Source organism: Vespula pensylvanica, chromosome 16, assembly GCF_014466175.1.
Source record: "Vespula pensylvanica isolate Volc-1 chromosome 16, ASM1446617v1, whole genome shotgun sequence".
In the NCBI taxonomy this organism is placed as follows: domain Eukaryota; kingdom Metazoa; phylum Arthropoda; class Insecta; order Hymenoptera; family Vespidae; genus Vespula; species Vespula pensylvanica.
This window is the reverse complement of record NC_057700.1, coordinates 2,342,239-2,362,217: the sequence shown is the minus strand read 5'-3', so window position 1 is coordinate 2,362,217 and position 19,979 is coordinate 2,342,239. Positions and strand designations below refer to the sequence as shown.

Genomic DNA, 19,979 nt, shown 5'->3' with positions numbered 1-19,979 from the left:
AAAAGACCGTGCTACACTTGGCCAGGTTGTCGTCGTGTGGGCGCGCGTGCGGCGGCGGTGGCATCAAAGGCTATTTGTTAGTAGAAGGAAATATATGAGATAATGGTTAAAAAGGAATTTCAACGGAAAGAAAAAAAAAAAAAAAAAAGAAGAAAAAGAAGAAGGAAAGTGTTTAATTAGAGGATCAAGAGAAAATGTTGTACGTGATGGAAACCGGACAGTTTCTTCAATTCAATGGTTCTAGTCTTCTCGAAGGTGCGAGCTTTCATCGACGCGGATCTTTCTTTATAATAATTATAATAGAAAAGCAATGCTGATCATATTTTCACAGATATCAAAATTATCCGACATATTCAGTATTGCTTTTCCTATCTATAATATTTGGTTAAATTCATTGTTTTGGACAAATCGTTGTCCAAATAAAAATAAATTTTAGAAAGGTCGCTAAACTACGAGCATTTGTAATAGATTGAAATAATGAACCAATGAGTGAAAGGAGGACAAGGGATAAGGAGTAGGAAAGGATTTCTAAAATGGGAAGAATTAGGTATGAGTGTATGTGTAAATATGCCGTCCCACGTCACCTACTACGCTTTCAAGGCTTTGCGTTGGCGTATGTGCGTCGACAGTATCATCGCTTCCTGTTAAGACAGCAAATGGTTCTGAAGCCGCGTGTAAGGACGGTGGAATCGATGGTTGTACTTTAACAGATCTATTTACATCCCTTCGTCTTCTGGATGCTGTTGCTTTTTCACCAATTTTGACGGTACTTAATACGGTGCTAAATTCTCCGGGTCTTCGACCAGAGACGTAAAGCGTAACTACGCTAGATTCAGCTTTCGAAATAGCAGAACTATCTTCCTTTTTATCGTGAGACCTATCCCGTCCACCTCGAACCCGTGATGGTTTTTCATATTCTTCGAGATCTTCGTCCGAGTATTCGTAACTATCTGGTTTATAATCCGAATCTGCTGGTTGATGCCGCCTTTCAACTTCACCCGGTAGAGTATTACTTTGCGTTAACAATGGAACCGCGGCGAACAAAGGATCCAATAAAGGATTTGAATTTGGTTGTATTTGCTGTTGGGGTTGTTGAAGTAGCAGTAGCAAAGAGTTTAAATTTGCTGCTGGTAACGTTGCTGTTGGTGTAACTACAACAGTGTCCGTGATAAATTCCGTTGCGGTTACGATGTCGCTTGAGGAGTCTATTAAAGTAGTTAAGATCTCTTTACCACGGAAGGTAAGTGGAATGACGGTGCTTTGATGTTTCGTAATCGTAGTGACGTAGGTAGTTGTGCGCGTGTTATATTGCGTAGTGGGTGTACCTTGAGGCTGTAGTAATTGGTTCTGTGGATTTAGCTGACCCAGAAGCAATTGTGATAAAAGGATATTCGCAAGAGGTGGATTTGTAGGCAAAGAAGGTCGTATTGTTGAAACTACATTTTCAACTGAATAAACAGTTGTAGGTACGATCACTGACTGTGAAGCTCTCCGACCACCAAAAGTGGTAAGCGTATGAGAAACGCGTGTCGTAGGCGTTTCGTGAAGCAAAAATCGTGTAATCTCAGTTTGACCTTGACTGTTAATACCTGTAGCTTCGCTGACAATAACTACCAGCGGTCGACCATCACCACCTGTTACGGTACTGTACTGAGAAGGACCAAGGACTTCTGTACTAGGTTGAGCCGTTATGATATTGCGTTGCTCAGTGACGCCATTATTTACTACAGGTATTGTTACTTCCGTTGGTACATAATGAGTTACTGTTATGGTCCCATCAAAATCTGGATAAACGATTGGAGATTCCCTAATGTCTTCGTGAGAAGTTCTTCCTCTTTGCGAGGTTCTTCTGCTACTACTTCCAGTTCTACTCGGAGTTCTGGAAGTAGCACGCGAAGAGGAAACTCTACGCGAACTATTGATCGACTCGACTTGACTTTTCCCAGAGTTAGTTCTTAGTCTTGGTGGTCTTGCTTTGACATTATCTGTTGCTTTATTCGTTGGCCTACTTGTAGTTCTAGTTGCCGAGGACTGTGACCTTTTGTAAGTGGATCTGGTTTGTAACGAATCTTTCTCTCTAAGTGTAAATTGTCTGCTGTTGCCCGACGTCGGAGAGGGTTTTATTCTCGAGGATGTAGTTCTACTGTTACCATTAGTACTTTGTTTCGTTCTTCCATTAGCCTTATTTGATTGACTCGTAGATGTTTCTGTCGTTTCTGTTTGGGATTTTTCCGGATTATTCGACGGCTTAAAATTAGGTCGTGAACCAGTTGAGGTTCTAGTACGAGCACTGTATCGAGCAACTGGCTTTATCGATGCTTTTGTCGTATCTTCGACGTTCGATGAACTACCAACAACGTCGATTGTCTCATCGGTTTTAGTTGTCATCGGTTGCTTTGATTTCCGAAAACGACTAGTTAACGATCTCAATTGGTTTGCTTGTCGACGAACTCTTCTTCCCCTTGAAAATGACCCAAATGGTCTGATCTGTGCGACTGGTCCAAGCGTTTTACCAAAACGACGATTGGCATTGATAGTTGTCGCCGAAGTTTTGTCTTCATGCTCGGAACCTTCGTAGTCGTTATCCGCAATTTCTTCGACTGGATCTTCCTCAAGATCTTCCTCTTCTTCGTGATCGGTATCTTCAATCTGATCTTCTACAATCGATTCCTGTTTCCTGCTAAAATATCCACGAGGCGGAAAGAAGCCTGCGTTTGTTTGACGAGATCTCGTAGGTGTAGGCGGAGTAGGTCTATTATTTAATCGAGAGCCAACATTTCGATTTGGTATGCTAGGCGAATTGGACTTATTATTTCGATTAGTAGACTTTGGAGTTGTACTAGCCCTTGAAGATCCACTAAAGTTTATCGGTCTACGGAACCTTAAAAGTGGATTCGTAGATCTTCGAGAAGATTCAGTTGTAGTTTGAAGAGGTATAGTGACTGTTTCCCCTTCGTCGGTTTCTTGGGTATACGGTGTTTCTTCTGTCACCAAAGTAGTCGTGGTGAATTCGTTGGCATCGTTATCTTGATCGTCTTGCCTGATAGTCGATTGTCCTCGTAGCAAAGTAGATGACGCTCGTATACCAGGTCTGTATCTGGACGATGCTCCTGGATATATGGAACTTGAGCCACGTGGTGAGCCTCTCGAAGAACCTCTGATAGTAGCAGGTGCACGTCTATTTCCTTGGAGAACAGACGAGGGTGATATTCTAGACGCTCCTCTACCTCGTCCTCCTACCGTTGCTGAATTAATAGAACTCGTTGCTGACGCCGTATTTCTTCTTCCTGAAAATCTTCTCGAACTGGATGGTGATACAGTCGAAGAATACGGTCCAATAGGTGAACTGACGCGTCCTCTCGACGATGCAAATCTATTACCTTTACCAGCTAACGTTGCGGTTATGGTAGGTGTTATATCTGTTCTGGTAATAGTCGTCGCACCTTGTGCCCCTTTACGTTTTGGATTAAACGTTGGTCGATTTCTAGATGCAAACGGTATGATCACCGGAGTAAATGATTTCTTCCTTGACGAGAACGTTAATCTAGACTTTTTCCTAGAACTTCGATCGTCCTCTTGTTGATCATCCTCTTCTTCGTTCTCTTCGTTTTCTTCGGAATCTTCGTTATGACCTGGAGATTCCGTTGTAGAATCTTCTGATAAGGATGATTGAATTACAGCAGGCGATGGCGATACTTCTATTATTCCTATCGAAGTACTTGGCAGTAAAGTCGACGTTGGTGCGATACTTAGAGTCGGCGCGGAAGATGCAAAGCTTGAGGTACTTTCAATTATTTGTGCGTATCTTCCTTCGATACTGGTGCCAATAACTTTCGATTGATAGTACGTCGTGATTCCGTCGTTCTCAATTTGACCTTCGATCAATCGCACGAGTCCAGTTCTGTGACCTGGTGTCGACGATATAGTTTGCTTTTTAGCTTCGTCAATTTTTGTACTAGAACTATTTTCAATTACTTTTGCGTAGACGCCGTCGATCGAAGTCCCAATCTGTTTGGTTGTAAAGTATACAGTTGTGATACCATCTGCATCTACCACACTACCTTTGTTTAACGAAAGTACTCCTGTAGGAAGTACAGGTGTAGCTAAAAGCGAAGAAGCTGTTTCCAAACTAGTTGAACTTTCCATAACTTGTGCATAAAGACCATCGATGATGGTACCATATACATCAGTCATATAATGCGTTGTAACATCGTTTTGAACTTTACTAGAACGAATGGTCGATATTAATCCTGTTTTAGGAATTTCTACAGCCTTGGACGGTGTTATGGATTTATTTTCTGTTTCCAATCCTTGAACTCCAGGATATAAGGCACTACCAATCGCACGTCCAGTCGCTTTTGGTTCCGTGGTATTAGGATGGAAGACACTAGTTACAGTTTCTAATCTACTGTTTAGAATAGTCTCATTACCTGCGTACGTTGTTGTAAAGTACGTATAAGTAGTATAGAACGTTGTCGGTTCTAAGGTAACGATCGAACTTTCTATCAAATCATCGTTGTTTTCTTCAATAGTTGTAGTTGCTTCTAAAGAAGATTTTTCTAGCAATGGAATATCCGATGGTGCAACTTCATTGTCAGCTGTTATCTTAGGTTTGGTGTCATTAAACAATTCTTCTTCGATCAATGATATCGAGGACGAGGTTGAATCTGGTCTATACGTCATTATCATTTCTAATTGTACAGTTGGCGTTGCCGAGACATCTGGGGTTACAACTGTACTAACCGTTTCTTCACGGCTCGTAGTCAAGGTATCGCCACCTTTGTAGAAAGTTGTCCAATAGGTAAATGTTGTGAAATAAGTAACTGGCAATGTACTTGACTCTGCAGGTAGCGCAACCGTTGGCCTTATAGTTTCCGTCACAACGTTCGTTACTGTTTCCAGACGGCTGGCAACATTAGACGTATCACCTTTATACATTGTCGTAAAATAAGTGAATGTTGTGTAACTGGTTTGCAACAGTAACGTTGGTGGAGGTTCAACGTCCTGATGATTTGATTCTGATAATTCTTGATCCTCCGGCACGGCGTTTCTTTTATCCATGATATCCAAAACAGTACCACCTCCGGAACTAGAAGATGAAAGAACATCCGTAATCATTGATCCTAAAATTTCACCGTTTATCGGAGGATTTGGTGTCACTTGTCCATTGATATCAAGATCACGAAGTATATTTTCTGTAGAAGATTGCTGTTCCAATGTCGTTGGAGGTTCGGTGAATTCTTCGGTAGTCATTTCAGTTACCAACGTAGTCTCACTTGGGTTATTAACTTGTTCCGAGGCATTAGCTTCCGCTTGAACTTTTTTCGCTAATAGGAAAGCTTCCTCTTGAGATTTCTGTCTTTGAAGAGCTTCCAAATATGCCAATATTTCTGGTGGAACTGCTGGCTTACTGGTAGTCTGAGTTTGCAGCGTCGACGATGTAGTTTCTTGTGATATAGAAATTGTTGGACTAGGTTGAATCGTTTCCGTTACAACATTTGTGAATACTTCCGTTCTCGTTTCTATCTCCGTTTCATCGTCAACAAAAGTGGTGGTAAAATATGTGTACGTTGTATAATACGTTTTCAATTGATGCTTCACTATACCAGTTGATATCGCTGGAGTTGGACTTGCTTCGAGCTCGATCATTGCCTTTTCAGTATCTTCCAATTCATCCTCGGATATTGTCGGTACTGTACTAATATGTTCAGTGATCGTTGTTTCGTCATCTAAAATTGTGGTCAAACTACCTTCTGTAATATCTTTACCCGTGAAGTCTGAATATTCCGGAGTTGTTGCTGCGTCATCTCCAACTTGCTGAGAAATTACTGATGGCAAGATGGTTTGTGATATCTCTGTGGGAGTTATCAGGATAGGTTCTTCTTTTTCGAAAAGACTAGCTACTGCGGCAGATACACCATTGGGTCCAACAGTTTGAGTGATGACATTGGTTTCAACTACCTCTCTGCTAGAAATGCTTGATGTATCCTTTTGGAAGAACGTTGTCAAATACGTATAAGTCGTATATAAAGTTTTAAATATCAATTCTATCTCTTCGTCCTGTTTTGTCGTTTGTTCCTGATCAATCTGAGATTGCAAATTCGAAACCTGTTGCGATATTATCGAAATATCTGATTTTGTAGGAAGAATGAGACTCTCGGTGGAACTTGGTGTAATCAATTCTGTCAAGAAAGTAACTTCGGAAGATACAACTTCTCGAGATTTCACCGATGTAGTCGTGTCGCCATTGCTATCAGGAATGAAGAAGGTTGTGTAATATGTAAATGTTTCGTATACGGTCGAGGGGAGAAGTTTCGTTGCGAATGTAACTTGTTGTTTCGAATCTACATAATCTTGTTGTACTTTATTATTTTCCTGATCGTATTCGTTTCTAGATGATCCACCTTTGATGCTACGTCCTTGAGGATCTCCCGATAGAATATCGTTAGGTATTCCGTCATCGAACGTTGGCAATGCCGAATCAGTCGTCCCTAAAACCTTTCTTGCACTTTCTAAAATATCTTTCAACGTCGTTAAGACGCTGTCAGTGGTGTCCTTCAATGGAGTCGTCAATTCGTTCATTTCTGGTGATGCTTCTTCGCTAGTAGTGATCACTTGTGGCGTTGTACCAATAGTCATTTCTACGGTTGTGTCCTGTTCTTGTTCACCGTCACTTATATTAGTATATTCATATTCTACGGTAGTATCTTCATCGTTGTTGTTCGTTATCGTAGCAGTATTAGGAAAGAAGTATACGTTAGAAGACGTGTGAATAACTTGGGCGTAATCGGTGCCAATGTATGTACCATAAATAAGACTTTTGTAACGAGTGGTAGTACCATCGGAGGATGTCATGGAGTCAATAACCTTAAGAAGTCCCGTAGGTTTGATCGAATTTGTTTCTATATCAGGTATCAACAATAAAGGATCGGTGGACCTAGAAGATAATTCGACTTCAGGTTCTTCGACAACACTCGGCTGAATGTTACCACCATTTACTATATCCAATAATTCATCTCTCTCACGATTCATACTAGTTTCTATATGATTGTGCGACTTCATAAATGGTAAGTCGGTTGGTTTGTGATCGCCCGAGACAACGGTAGGTCTAATTTTAACTACTGCTATACCATCGTCCGGTCTAAGCGTAGCATCGCCCTTGATCGTCGTAGCTGGTCGTCCAACAGGAGCCGGTGACGTACTAGGAGAAAACACTATAACAGTGTCGCCAACCGTTGTAGTAAAGTCAGCAAATCCATGATAAGTGACCGTGGCCAATGGCTTGTTATCGGCTTTTCTTTGGGTAGGTCTTGCCGTAGGTTTAAATATTTTTGGAAGACGCGTTCTAGTTTTGGGTTGTTCGCTTTCAAAGAAATCATAATTATTCGAGACGTATTCTTGTTTGACGGTATAAGTTGGTAAATTATCAGCTGGTCTCACTTTAACCGGCTTAAATCTTTGAAGTTCCGTGCCCAATTCTCTTTTACTAAATATATCGTTTTCTCTTGTTAGATCGTCCAACCTTGTTGTCCCTTTATTATCACTCACAAATCTACGCTGATTATCCGAATTATTTTTTAATAAATCCTTACTCTTATCCTTCGTATCTATTTCCTCGATGGCTTTAATCGGAGCATTGCTCAGATCAACTTTAGATTGCCAGTCGTATTCCGTTGTTCTCGATGGATATACGACGTACGGACTAGTTGGATCTACCGAAGGTTCTTTATCATAAAATACTCTACTTGAGGTAGACAAAATTCTTGCATAAAGACGTCCGTTATCTAATGTCGTACCAAGAACTTGCGTTGCGAACTCAGTACTTGCTCCGTCTTGTACAAATGTACGTGCGGTTTTTGTTAGGAGACCAACTGGGGGCACGGATTTTCCAGGACGGGCTGATACCAAGAGGACAGTAGTCACGCCTGAGACAACGTTAGTTAGAAAAAGAAGGAACGACGATACGAGACGATGAATTCGGATAAAAATTTGGATAATATTTGGAATGTATGTGCCGACCGTAAAAATTATCGTGGACGCGATAAAAAAGTGATTAACACAAAATAAAATGAATAATATCACCATCACCAAGAGACAGATCATAACAATCCCCAAAGTTAATAGGGGTGGGGGTGGGGGAGAACAAAATAAAAAAGCAAAGAAAAAATACAATTACACATACACACACACACACATATAAAGAGAGTGAGAGACAGAAAGAGAGAGAGAGAAAAATAGAGAAAAAAAAGATAGATAAATAAAAAGAGAGAGAGAGAGAGAGAGTGTGTCCGAGGTTTTGAAATGTCAAGAACGAATATGAACAGAGTACAGTGAACGTTTGATCGATGTTATAATGGTACGATTGGTTGATAGTGTTGATTAAATCCATTGAAAAAAAAAAAAATTAGTTTTTTTTTTGTTGAGTTTCGTATGTCCGTTTGAAGTTTCATTGTCGTTTTTGTAATCCGTCCGGTGTTGTTTTATATGTATTTTTCGCGTAGGTTTTTACAACGTAGGTCGTCGGAGAAGAGACGGAGATGCGGGCGGACGTTGGAGGCAGACGGCATCCAGTTGTTGAGAAGAGTTGAAGGCGGGGAGCAGGCAGGAGCAGTAACAGAAACAGAAAAAGAGATAGACGATTTTAATAGAACAGCTTCTCTTTTGTAATCTACAATACCTGTATCTCTGACTTCCGTCGTTTATTTTTAAGCTTGATTTTCATGTATCTGATATGTTCCGGTAATTATATTTTATATATTTTACATAATTATTCTTTTCTTCAAACGTTATCTTGAAGAAGCAAGAAGGACGAGAAGGGACAAAAATAATAATAAAAAAAAAAAAAAAAAAGAGAGAAAAAGAAAAAAAAAGTAGCATAGAAAATAAATAAAGTACATAAGGATAAAAAAAGATATTATAAAAGAAAATAAAGTTTTTTCTTTTCCAAATAAAATTACATAATATTTTCTCACTTCTTTAGAATAACATTCTAATTATTATTTAGATTTTTTTATTTATATTAATTAGTCTTGTAGAATTTGGAGAATAGAAAATAATTAAACCCGTTACATAAAAGAACAAATAAATCAAGCTTTAATTTTGAAAGTGGTATGCTTATAACAGAGTGATCTGCTTCTTAGCGATATACAGCTCGGAAAAATAGTTAAGTAGTAATTTGTGCCAAATAACAATAGAAAATAATAGCCGTTAGAATTTCGTGCATAGCCTGACCATATTAAAGAATTCAATAAGGGACAGATTTGCAGATAGAAAATTGACCGAAAGTTAGTTTTAATGTTCTAATAAATTCAGTCGTATGTTCATTTTTATATACGGCCGTATTTAAAAAAAAAAAAAAAAAAATAATAATATGATTCGTGTAATTCAATTGAAAAAATAAAATAAAAACGAATCTCAGTTCGCGACGATTCATTCATAAAAGATAATTTTTTATTTCGAAACAATTACAAGAAAAAAAAAGAAATAAAAAAAGATACTTTCTTAATACGATCTATACGTTTTTATATATATATATGTATTATGGTATATATTTATGATCAGTAAAAAAAGAATATATTTCTAATTTGTCTACCTTATTTTTATTCGACAGTATACACATCTATTTAACTAAAACTAATTATGCGTATTAATTATGAAATGGAGACACAGAAATGTTTTTCAGTTCAAAGGCTTATGTATATATACACGGCCGCACCTCGCGTCAACACGCACGTATAAAGTATAGACATGACAAATTCAATATTCATCATGTGGAGAAAGTAAAATAGATAGAGACAAAGGTTGAAGCAGAAATAAAGTGACTAGACATAACATTGCTTTCAGTATAACAGAAAATTTAAAGAACATATATATATATGTGTATATATATATTAGTATCAGAGATACATAAGATAATATTTGAAATCAGATTTTTAGAGAAATCATTTGTTACTAAGTCGAACATGTATTAGTATATACAATATCGAATTTTTTAAAGAAAAAAGAAAAAAGAGAGTAGTCGGACAAAAACCCTTGGGGCGCATAAAGACAAGGTGATATTTTGTTTTTGTTTTCTTTTTTACAATTCTACACAAATCTCTCTCTAAAATATAAGAGAATATGTTAAGCGCAATGTTATGTATATTTATATATTTGGAAAATTGTCAATATAATTATACATATATATAATTTTTATCTCGAATGTATAAATACAAAAAGAAATCAAGTACAAACTCACCCTGCAAGTCTCCTTCTATCCTGGAGGCTCTAATTTGATCATTGTCAAAGTTTCCATCTGCAAATTAAAAAAAAAAAAAAAAAGAAATACTTGTTACATTATTATCACTTATTTTTTTATAAACATTATTGTTACAATGTAAGATTATTTAGAGAACGAATGTAATATATACATAGTATTTGTTAAGTATACACTAAGAATATATCAAACGTCTAAGTAAATAGATTGGAACATTAAAACGTACAAAAATGGTGACAGTTAGAGACCAAGAGATTTGTAACTGTGTAAGAAGGAAAGATGAGAAATTCCATACGTCGAGGATACCGAAGACGGCATTCGGAGGCCATGACATACTGTTATTTGACCGACTCCTTTCTTCTTTAAGAGAACGCAATATCTACATTTGTGTCGATCGGATACTCGATGCGACATCTTCACGGATAAGTGATTCTACCAGACGTTTACGAAGAAAGTCTACCTACGGATAGATGATCGACCACTCGACATATTTGTTCTTGAACAAATTGGCACGAACTTGTGTTTACAGTTTTACTGCGAGTCTCATTAAATCAGCCATCATTGAATAAAATTGATCGACATAATAATTTTAAATTATTGCACACATCGTTGACGAGTTCAATATATTCTTGATTTGTAAGCGTATAGTTATTTATGTAGTTACAAAATTTTTTACAAGTTGTTATTATATTATAATATCGTTCAATGTATTAAATAAGATTTTTAAAAATTTCGATTAAATTTTTTTTTAATTTGTAGTAATATTTCGATGCTAATAAACAACATAATTAATCATAAACATAATTATATATGCCCTGATAAATATATAATAATATAAATAATTACAATATAAATCTTATAATATAAATCTGATAGTTATCATTTTCGACGAAATCAGATAGAATTTGGATTAGTTTTAGGAATTATAATAAATTGGTATTGTCGATTGATTTACACGATCTATATTCGTAGAAACATCTCCACATGTGTAATATCCGTTCGATACAGGTTGTATTACAAGAGTTACCGATTCGGTATATAAGTCTCGTTGTAACGGGATCACACTTGCGGTCCAATGGAACTGTGTGTGGGCTATGTAAGGTAGCCTGTGATGATGTAGCGGTGAAACTCTGTCGCGTCCGAGACCTGACCCGCTATCACATGAGGTCACACGTCGATTAAACGTTTTTCGCAATTAAGGATACACTTTGTAGATCATTAAATGCGTTAGAATTATAGGATGGATCAAAGATGTTGATAAAAGGATTTTTCAAATCAATCGATTATTCCTTTTCGAGATTTTGTAAGATACTTTGTTTTTTTCCTTTTTCCTTTTTTTTTTCTCAAATTGTAGAAACACTTTTTCGTACGATCTTTAACTCTGTTTCGTTTAACTTTGAATAGGATGATTCAATTGTCATTTACCATCGTTATCAAAGTGTTAAATTGAAGCTATAACTTTAAACATGAGTATTAACGATTACCTTTGAAAAAGAAAAAAAGAAAAGGAAAAAACGAAACTTAGATACGTACATTTTACTACTGATTTTATTTCGTTTTAATGCTCTTACATACTTTTCTTAGAAATTCTACTCGTAATGATTGGTTAAAAAAATGAATGACGTAGTAAGAGTAACGTAGACGCTATATTACCAGTTCCCACGACAGAACACTTTCTCTCTCGTACTTGGCGCTTGTGTACCTGAATTCACAATATTTCATGCACTTTTCAATGCTACATATATACATACAATCGGTATTTATTTGTATTCTCATTATAACTAATAATACATTTAACTTTTCTTTTTTTATTGTAAACTACAAATAGGAAAAAAAACTTCGTAGAAAAAATTTCTAATGGAAAGTATCTCTTGTTTACTATCTTTTTTTTAAGTTATAAAAAAAAAAAAAGAGAGAGAGAGAGAATTTTTACATGGAGTTTATATTAAAAAAATTTTTATCAGAACGATCATTAGATTTTTTTCATCTGTTATTTATTTGATTTTAAATTTATTTTTTTTTTTTTTTTTGTTAAATTTATAATACTTTAGAATTTATACGTAAACTATATATTGTGTGTATTAGAAAGTTCATTAGTTCTTTCATTTATTACTTATTTGATTTAAAGCTAATTTGTTTTTTATCGTTAAGGTTTTAAAATTCAAGCAAAAAGAAATGTTATTTAAAAAAACACAATCGACTTCTTTTTCTCTTCCGAATGAACTTGTCTATTGTTAAACTTAAGTAAGAAGAAAATTTCTCTCACATTGATATTGAGATAGTATTTCCGTAATGAAATATCCTTCGCGCACAAAACAATTTTATCCTTTCTTATATCCTCATGATCGCACGACTATCAATATTTCACGTCGTTTAAAATGAAATAAAAATCTTGTGAGAGATCAATTCCTGGTTCGACGTCTCCTTGAGTTTTATAGTACATACTTTCTACTTTTTCTCTTAAGTCATCGTTTTTCAACGTAATCCCTAGAAGTTCTAACTTCAATAGGAACAACATGGACCAACGTTGAGTACAATCTATTTAAGCCCTTTTTTTAGATATTATATTTTAATAAACAATTCGCAGTATATTAGAAAAGAAAAAATTAATAATGCAAGTTGTTATGTAAGTTAAATCGGTAAATAAAATATTTAATAATCATATAAATTCTATATATTACGGATTTATTATATATATGTATATGTATCGTATATCATATAAAATAATTATATACAGTACAAAGATTAAAATTACATTATTTTATAACTTTCGCGTGTACGAGGAGACGTATAATACGGTGAAAGATTCTCAAGGAAAGTCCCTTGTTTTCAGTCCAAAGTATTTTGTTGTCCACTTCGCTATAAATGTCACCATGATAATGAGAAAGAATAGGATTTGTAACCACACGAGAAGAACACCGCATACCAAAGATGTGTTTTAACTGATTGTACCTGCCACTTATTCTTCCCAGCCGCACGTGTAGCGTATAGCAAATACTATAAAACCGCAAACACAATAAAAGAAGATGGCATATCTTACTGAGGTTCTTAGCTCCAGAAATTCTAAATTTAAAACGTATCCTTGCGAATCCATTTTGTAATATTCAAATTTAACCACTTCACCATTTATCTTTTATTATTTTTACTATAAACTATAATTAAATAGTATTTTTTTAAAATAGTTAAAATCTATATTGCATATAAATTATAATAATCAATGTTATTAAAATAACTAAATATATTATATATTACATGTTTTTACTAATTAAAAGTATAAAAATAAATTAAATCACTTATACGAACATCCTTCATTTTTCACATATATTTGTATTCTTTTATGTAATTACTTAAAAAAAAAAAAAAAAGAAAAATTCTATAACTAAGTGGAATATATGTATTCAATTAATTGTTACGTAGCTGCATAATAAATATAAAAAGACAATAGAAAAAAGAAGAATGCAAGGAAATGCAGGATACATAAAAAAAGAAAAAAAGAATTAAGGTGCACAATGCACACTCAAGATCGGCTCATAGATATTTACGGTCTATCGCTCTGTTGGTCAACTTTAAAATAAGGCTCCACTAAATGATTCTTAACTTCTTAATTTAACGTAGCGTGAAGATGTTTTATATATATGTATATGTATATATATATATATAAATTCTAACGGGGAATATATGAGGAATGATTTCATTTATTAATCGAACAAAATATATCTATTGATCTATGATTCCACTTTCTCTATCAATACGTGATTTGATTATCGTATTAAATGTTTTTTGAAAGTGCATACATACTGGTTACAATATCAATTCTACGAATATGATTTTTTTTAATATTAATAAATTGTTTATTTTAATATATATATATACACTATATAAAATATAAAATATAATATTAATAAAATAGCGCAAGATAGAGAAAATATAGATTTATATTTTTCGAAAGCAATCCTTGAAACAAACTACATCCCCTAATATTTTATCTTATTAATTAAATGATAAAATGTCACCACTTCATAGCTGATTTGACGATTATATAAAAAGATTAAAAAAAAGAAACAAGTAATATATATATATATATATATATATACGTAGTGTCATACGAATGATGACTTCATAGTGCAAAGTGTTAAATCAAATAGGAAAAGGAAATAGAAAACATTAGATGATAATGAAATGTTTACAACGTGACATCAAATTCTTGATACCTTAAGAAAAAAAAAAAAAGAAGAAAAAGAAGAAAATTACTTTTCCTCGCGTAGAACGATTAGTGTTAAATAAAATGGTAGTGTTGTCAACAGTAATGTAAACAGGTAATATGTAATGAAAATTAGTCGTTTGACGATTGACGATTTCTTCCGCCTACTTTTCCTTCGACATGGCATTAGCTACGAGGGGGGGAAGTGAGACTAATCGGGACACACCCGGTATATCATGAAAGAATGCTGCGACGTTTGGCGATACCACGTTATACACGTGTACTTACGCGATTTCACCGCGGATTTCCATGCACGGATTAACTGCGGGACTATTTAACGCGTGCGAAACTATACTCCGAATGATTACATCAGAAATTTCCAAGTATGTGTTATAAATCATGTTATTTTATATCCCTCTCCGTCTCAGAAGCACCCCAAACAAAAGTATATCTTCTTCAAATATATTACATGTTGCTGGAGTCATCAATCCTTTTTTTTTTATTTTTTATTAATTTATTTATTTCTTCTTTTTATATAATTTTTAGCAACCATATGGCCTATTATTAAATATCATATGGTATCTCATAAATAATATTCGTTCATTAAAATGAAAATTATAGTTCGAACGTAAATCTCTTTTTTTTTTCTCTTTTTCTTTTTCGAATAAAATAGATAGATAAAATAATGAAATGAATTTTTAGATTAATATCTAAGCTAGTAATTTTAATTATTTACTGTCATGTCAAGATTCGTTGACCTAATTCAAGAATACGACCGATCGTTTCTCGTTGCCGATCAACCTGTACCAGGATTGGATTTAAGAGTGACCTTCTTTTTTGAGCGAAAGTTTACTTGCCTTCGGACTCTACCAGCTAAGGATTTCATTAATTACTGATAGTTAAATTCTTTTCTGTTTTTTTTTTTTCTGTTTCTTTCCTTTTTTTTTACGATTCGAACGTGTAAAAGAATTCTGTAGAAAAATATTTTATATCCGAGTATATATATCATACATCCTTATATGAAAAATTGAATATATTACCTATGTGTACTTTAAATATCTCATCGTTTCGATTATCTTTCAGCATGTCCATTACTGATAATAAAGATATAAAAATCTGTCTGACAAATGAAGAAAAAAACATTATTAACCGACATTTAGTATACTTCAGCAATCGCTTATGTTCTCATGTGATAGGAGTATCGGTAAAGGTAGGAGAGCGATAGTATGCATCGAGAAGAAAGTTGGTACTCTTCATTGAATAAGATTGGAATTGGAGAGTTGCAGAAACCAATTTCACTTAATGTAAGTGTGGGTAGATTTATACGTTCAACAACGTTATTAATAAATGATTTAAGAATAGTAATTGTTAGATACAATTATACCCAATTGTATTAAACCCAATTAAAGCCAATACGATTTTTTTTCTTTTTTATTTAAAAAATTTATCATATTAACTTACTTTTAAATAATACGAGTATTATCAAATTAATTATTAATTAGCTGTCATTATAATTATCAATAAAAATATTATTTGTTATATATGATATTGCGATATTGATATTTTTAATATCATATTAAAATTTCATTTCTTTCAGATAAAATTACTAATTATTAATTAGTAGAATAGGGAAAGACACAAAAAAAAAAAGATTTTCACGTGTCTTTGAAAACATGTGACCTTTTCCACAATGAATCAAAGATGGTTCTTGCAGTTTGGCCCTATTCGAGCTAACAGTGTGTGCCCAATGTTCGCATCCATGAACAGTAAGGATGTAGGCCGAGCCCGATAGCCTCAGGGTTATAACGGGTCGGCACACTAACTTCTGTATATTTCCTCATCGACTCGTCAATAATTCATACAAATATTTGCATCTTATCGGTTGGAGTCTTTGCAACGTTAAACACATTCTCCATTGTTCCTTTTTCCTTAAAAACTAATATTTCTTATCTCTAGATATATGTATTTCGATAAGACTGATCACTCGACTTATCTTGAATTATTACAGCTTTATAACAGTATATTAATTCTTTACATACTTTTATAAAACAGAGATAACTTTGAATGAAAAATATCAAATTTTCCAAACTTTTTTTTTCAGATTGTAAAACTACAAGCTCAGAAATTTCTTTACGATCTAAACGTTCTTGAAAAAGAGTAATAGGTTTTTAATATTATCTATTCTTTATATATTACATATATATATATATATATATATACATAATAGTTATATAAAAGTTAATAATAATTCGAACCTACGTATACATTGTTGTATTGAATGAAACGAATCGTTGAATGATACGAAAAGGCTTCTACGTTCGAATCACAGACATTACAGCTTTCTCCGCGGAATACAAGGCGGAACCGAAAGCAAAATCGGTCGTTCGAAGTGAAGATGCTTCTTCCAGTTGATGAACCAGTGAGAATTCACCCACCTGCTTCTCTCTGCTTATTCTCTCTTATAGAAAAAGATACTTTCTTACAAAGAATTAACCTACATACATCGATGACCTAAATATCTTCAATCACTTTTAAGTCGATTTCCTTTTATTTCCTTTCTTTTTTTTTTTGTTGCTTTATCGTTTTTTTTTCTCCTTATCGTTTTCGATGCACATTAATTCATTATCTATTCATATCTATCAGGATACCATTCATACTTTCATCATTATCAGGACTCGAGTATATTTCTTCGTTTAATCAAATTCATACAATCTTTCATTTTTTTATTCATTTATTTATTTGTTTATTTTTTCAGTTTTCTCTTTCTACCTTTGGTTTTAACAAGTATACCAGATTGTTCTTCTTTATATCATTATTTGTGAGAAGTAAAATTTTAAGATGTATATTTCCAAACTAAAAAAGCGTTTACCAAACTGCGTACTGCTAAAAGTCAATAAGCGTTTCGTGAAAACTTATGAAAATTAATATTACTTTGCTATTTTCATACTTAACTCATATATTCACTCGTCTAATTTATCTACTTATTATCAATACCTATCTATCCTATAAAATAAGAAAAAGTGTTAAGTTTAACGATGTTGAAAATTTAACAATTCGCGATGCTTCTCGTCGTAGAAAAAGTTTGAGAAATACTGCGATAGAGAGTGAGAGCATAGTGTTCATGGTTAATACGACTTGTTGTAAATACAGTCCTCCGTACGTTTATTGCTAGTCTATCGGAGAAACAGGTGTATGAAATAATTGAAATATTTATAAATATATCATAAAGACCGAGTAAACCTAAATAATTTTCTTGTTGTTAAATCAAGTCCTAATATGTCGCATTAGTTCTATCTCTTTTTACTACGATGTCGACCGTCGTGTCGCGTCGTCGAGAAACCACGATGACTCTCGAGGGAAAGCATGAGAATTACATCAGTCCTTTGGCGTCGCACCTTCGCAGTTTCCCAGACACTTTCTATGCGATGTTTCGTTTCGTTTAGTTTCGTTTCGTCGTCCTCTTGCTTGTGTATGAGTGATTTCGCATCGTTAAACTACATGCACACAATGACAATGTATATTTGTTGATTTCGTGTGCACATTGCACGTGCAGCAAATAAAAATTCGTCTCTCTCTCTCTTTCTCTCTCTTTCTCTTCGTCTCTCTTTACTGCTCTGGAATTACGTTTGTCGAGTAGTCATTTCGCAAGGCTATAATAGCGTATTCTCGATGGATACCATTCTTTAAGCAGAAAGCTTCAAAGATGGCGCGTGTGTCAAGAAGAGAATGTATAGAATATTATAAGAGACACGAACTGCTAGTAAATTCATTGACCACATTGTTGATGTAAATGTCTCTTTCTATCCAGCGAAATATATCTATATTTTATACAATAATTTTTCTCTATTTCTCTCTTTATCTTTTTTTATCTCTATCTTTCTCTTTAACATATATATATATGTGTGTGTGTGTGTATTTTTTTTTTACGAATCTCTCTATCTCATATAAAATAATATAAATCGAAAGAGATTGTCTCGTTCTAAAGGCGACGCTTTCAGCCTCCGGGCAAGCCTTGACAAGAATGTATAAGGAGTACAGCATTTCTCTTCTACTCGATCCATATCCCCTCTTATCTTCTTTTCTCAACGATTAGCTTGATCTCATTGGAAAATAAGAGATTAACAATTTGTTCTCCTTAATTTTGTATACCTTTAACGCGTTTCAAATTTCATCGTACTGAATGCATCAAAAGTTACTATTCTTTTTTACGATTTATTACGATTAAAAAAAAGAAAAAAAGAGAAAGGAGGAAGGAAAAAGTATTAAACGATTTTTAAAATCGTCTGTGAAACTATCGGTACATCCTATGTTTGTATTCCATCATGAAAAATTGGGGAATAAATATCTCTAGTCTTCTTCAATAGATTTCTCTTAACATGCAATCCGGGTTTAATGCCTTACAAGTTAGAAGCCTTGATAGAAATGTCCAAGATATTCTAACTCTCTTTTATTTTCTAATCTCTCTTTTTTCTCTTTTTGTTTCTTTTTTTTTTTTTCCTTTATGTGGTCTCGGTTAGCTAACGATTTGCATTAAAAGGAAGAAGAACGTAATATTACAAAAATACGATTCTCATCTTGCCAGTGTCATTCGAAATGATCTTGAATCTTGACCGAATTGACTTGTGTAATATCTATAAAAAATATATAATACCTAGATATTCCAAACTTTCAATGTTAGAATCCTAAAGCAGTAATAATAATTTGTTACAACAACGATAAGGGTTTTGAACTCGAAAGGAAAACATATTTCCGGGAAGTAATTGAAGTAATCGGAGAAATGTGAAAGAAAGAAAAAAAAAGAAAAAAGAAAAAAAATAGAAGGAAAGAAAAGTGAAACACCACGCAGTACACATGTAATATAGTGAAGGTAAAATAGTCCCGGCTATATACATACATATATATATATATATATATATATATATATATACATACATATATATTAATCGTGCGTACGGTTAACGTAAGTATGTACATGTAACATACAATTTGGATCGCGTGTAAAACCGTTTTTACACGGTTCGAAGAGTACAGGTAGAAGAATCATCTCTAAATCGTTAACATCGTCCATAACTATCCTCTCTTATTAAAATATTTTCATTTTTTGGAGAAGAGGGGGAGAATTATCTCCTCCAACATCGTGCTTTATTTAGTCGTTAAAAAAAAAAAAAAAAAAAAGAAGAAAAAAAAAGAAAACAAACAAACAAAAAGAAAAAAAATTATGTCGAGACGGAGAAAGTATTCCCCTAATAAGGAATATTATCCCTAATTAATCCTTGGAAATTAATCCTTACTTTGATATACGATAGTAGCTATCATTTCTCAGTCTGGTTCAAAAAAATCTTAACATGGCGCTATATCTATTCCTATAGTTCACGGAGATCGAAAAATGTTGATCTATATTAGATTTAATTATTGACTTTATCGATGAATCGAGAGGAGAATTAAAAATCAAAAAAAAAAAAAAAAGAAAAAGAAAGAAAGAAAAAGAAATACAAGATCGAGTCTATTTATAATTAAGAAATA

General features: G+C 33.9%; 1 protein-coding gene across 2 annotated transcripts in view; it reads right to left on the bottom strand.

Moving 5' to 3' along the window:
• Nucleotides 1-19,979, bottom strand: part of LOC122634864 — a 45,237-nt gene that overhangs the window by 13,829 nt on the left and 11,429 nt on the right. For both annotated transcript variants that reach the window (XM_043824252.1, XM_043824253.1), the window contains exon 3: nt 10,238-10,294. In XM_043824252.1, the coding sequence (XP_043680187.1) occupies nt 10,238-10,294 (57 nt within the window). The remainder of the gene's footprint in view (nt 1-10,237; nt 10,295-19,979) is intronic.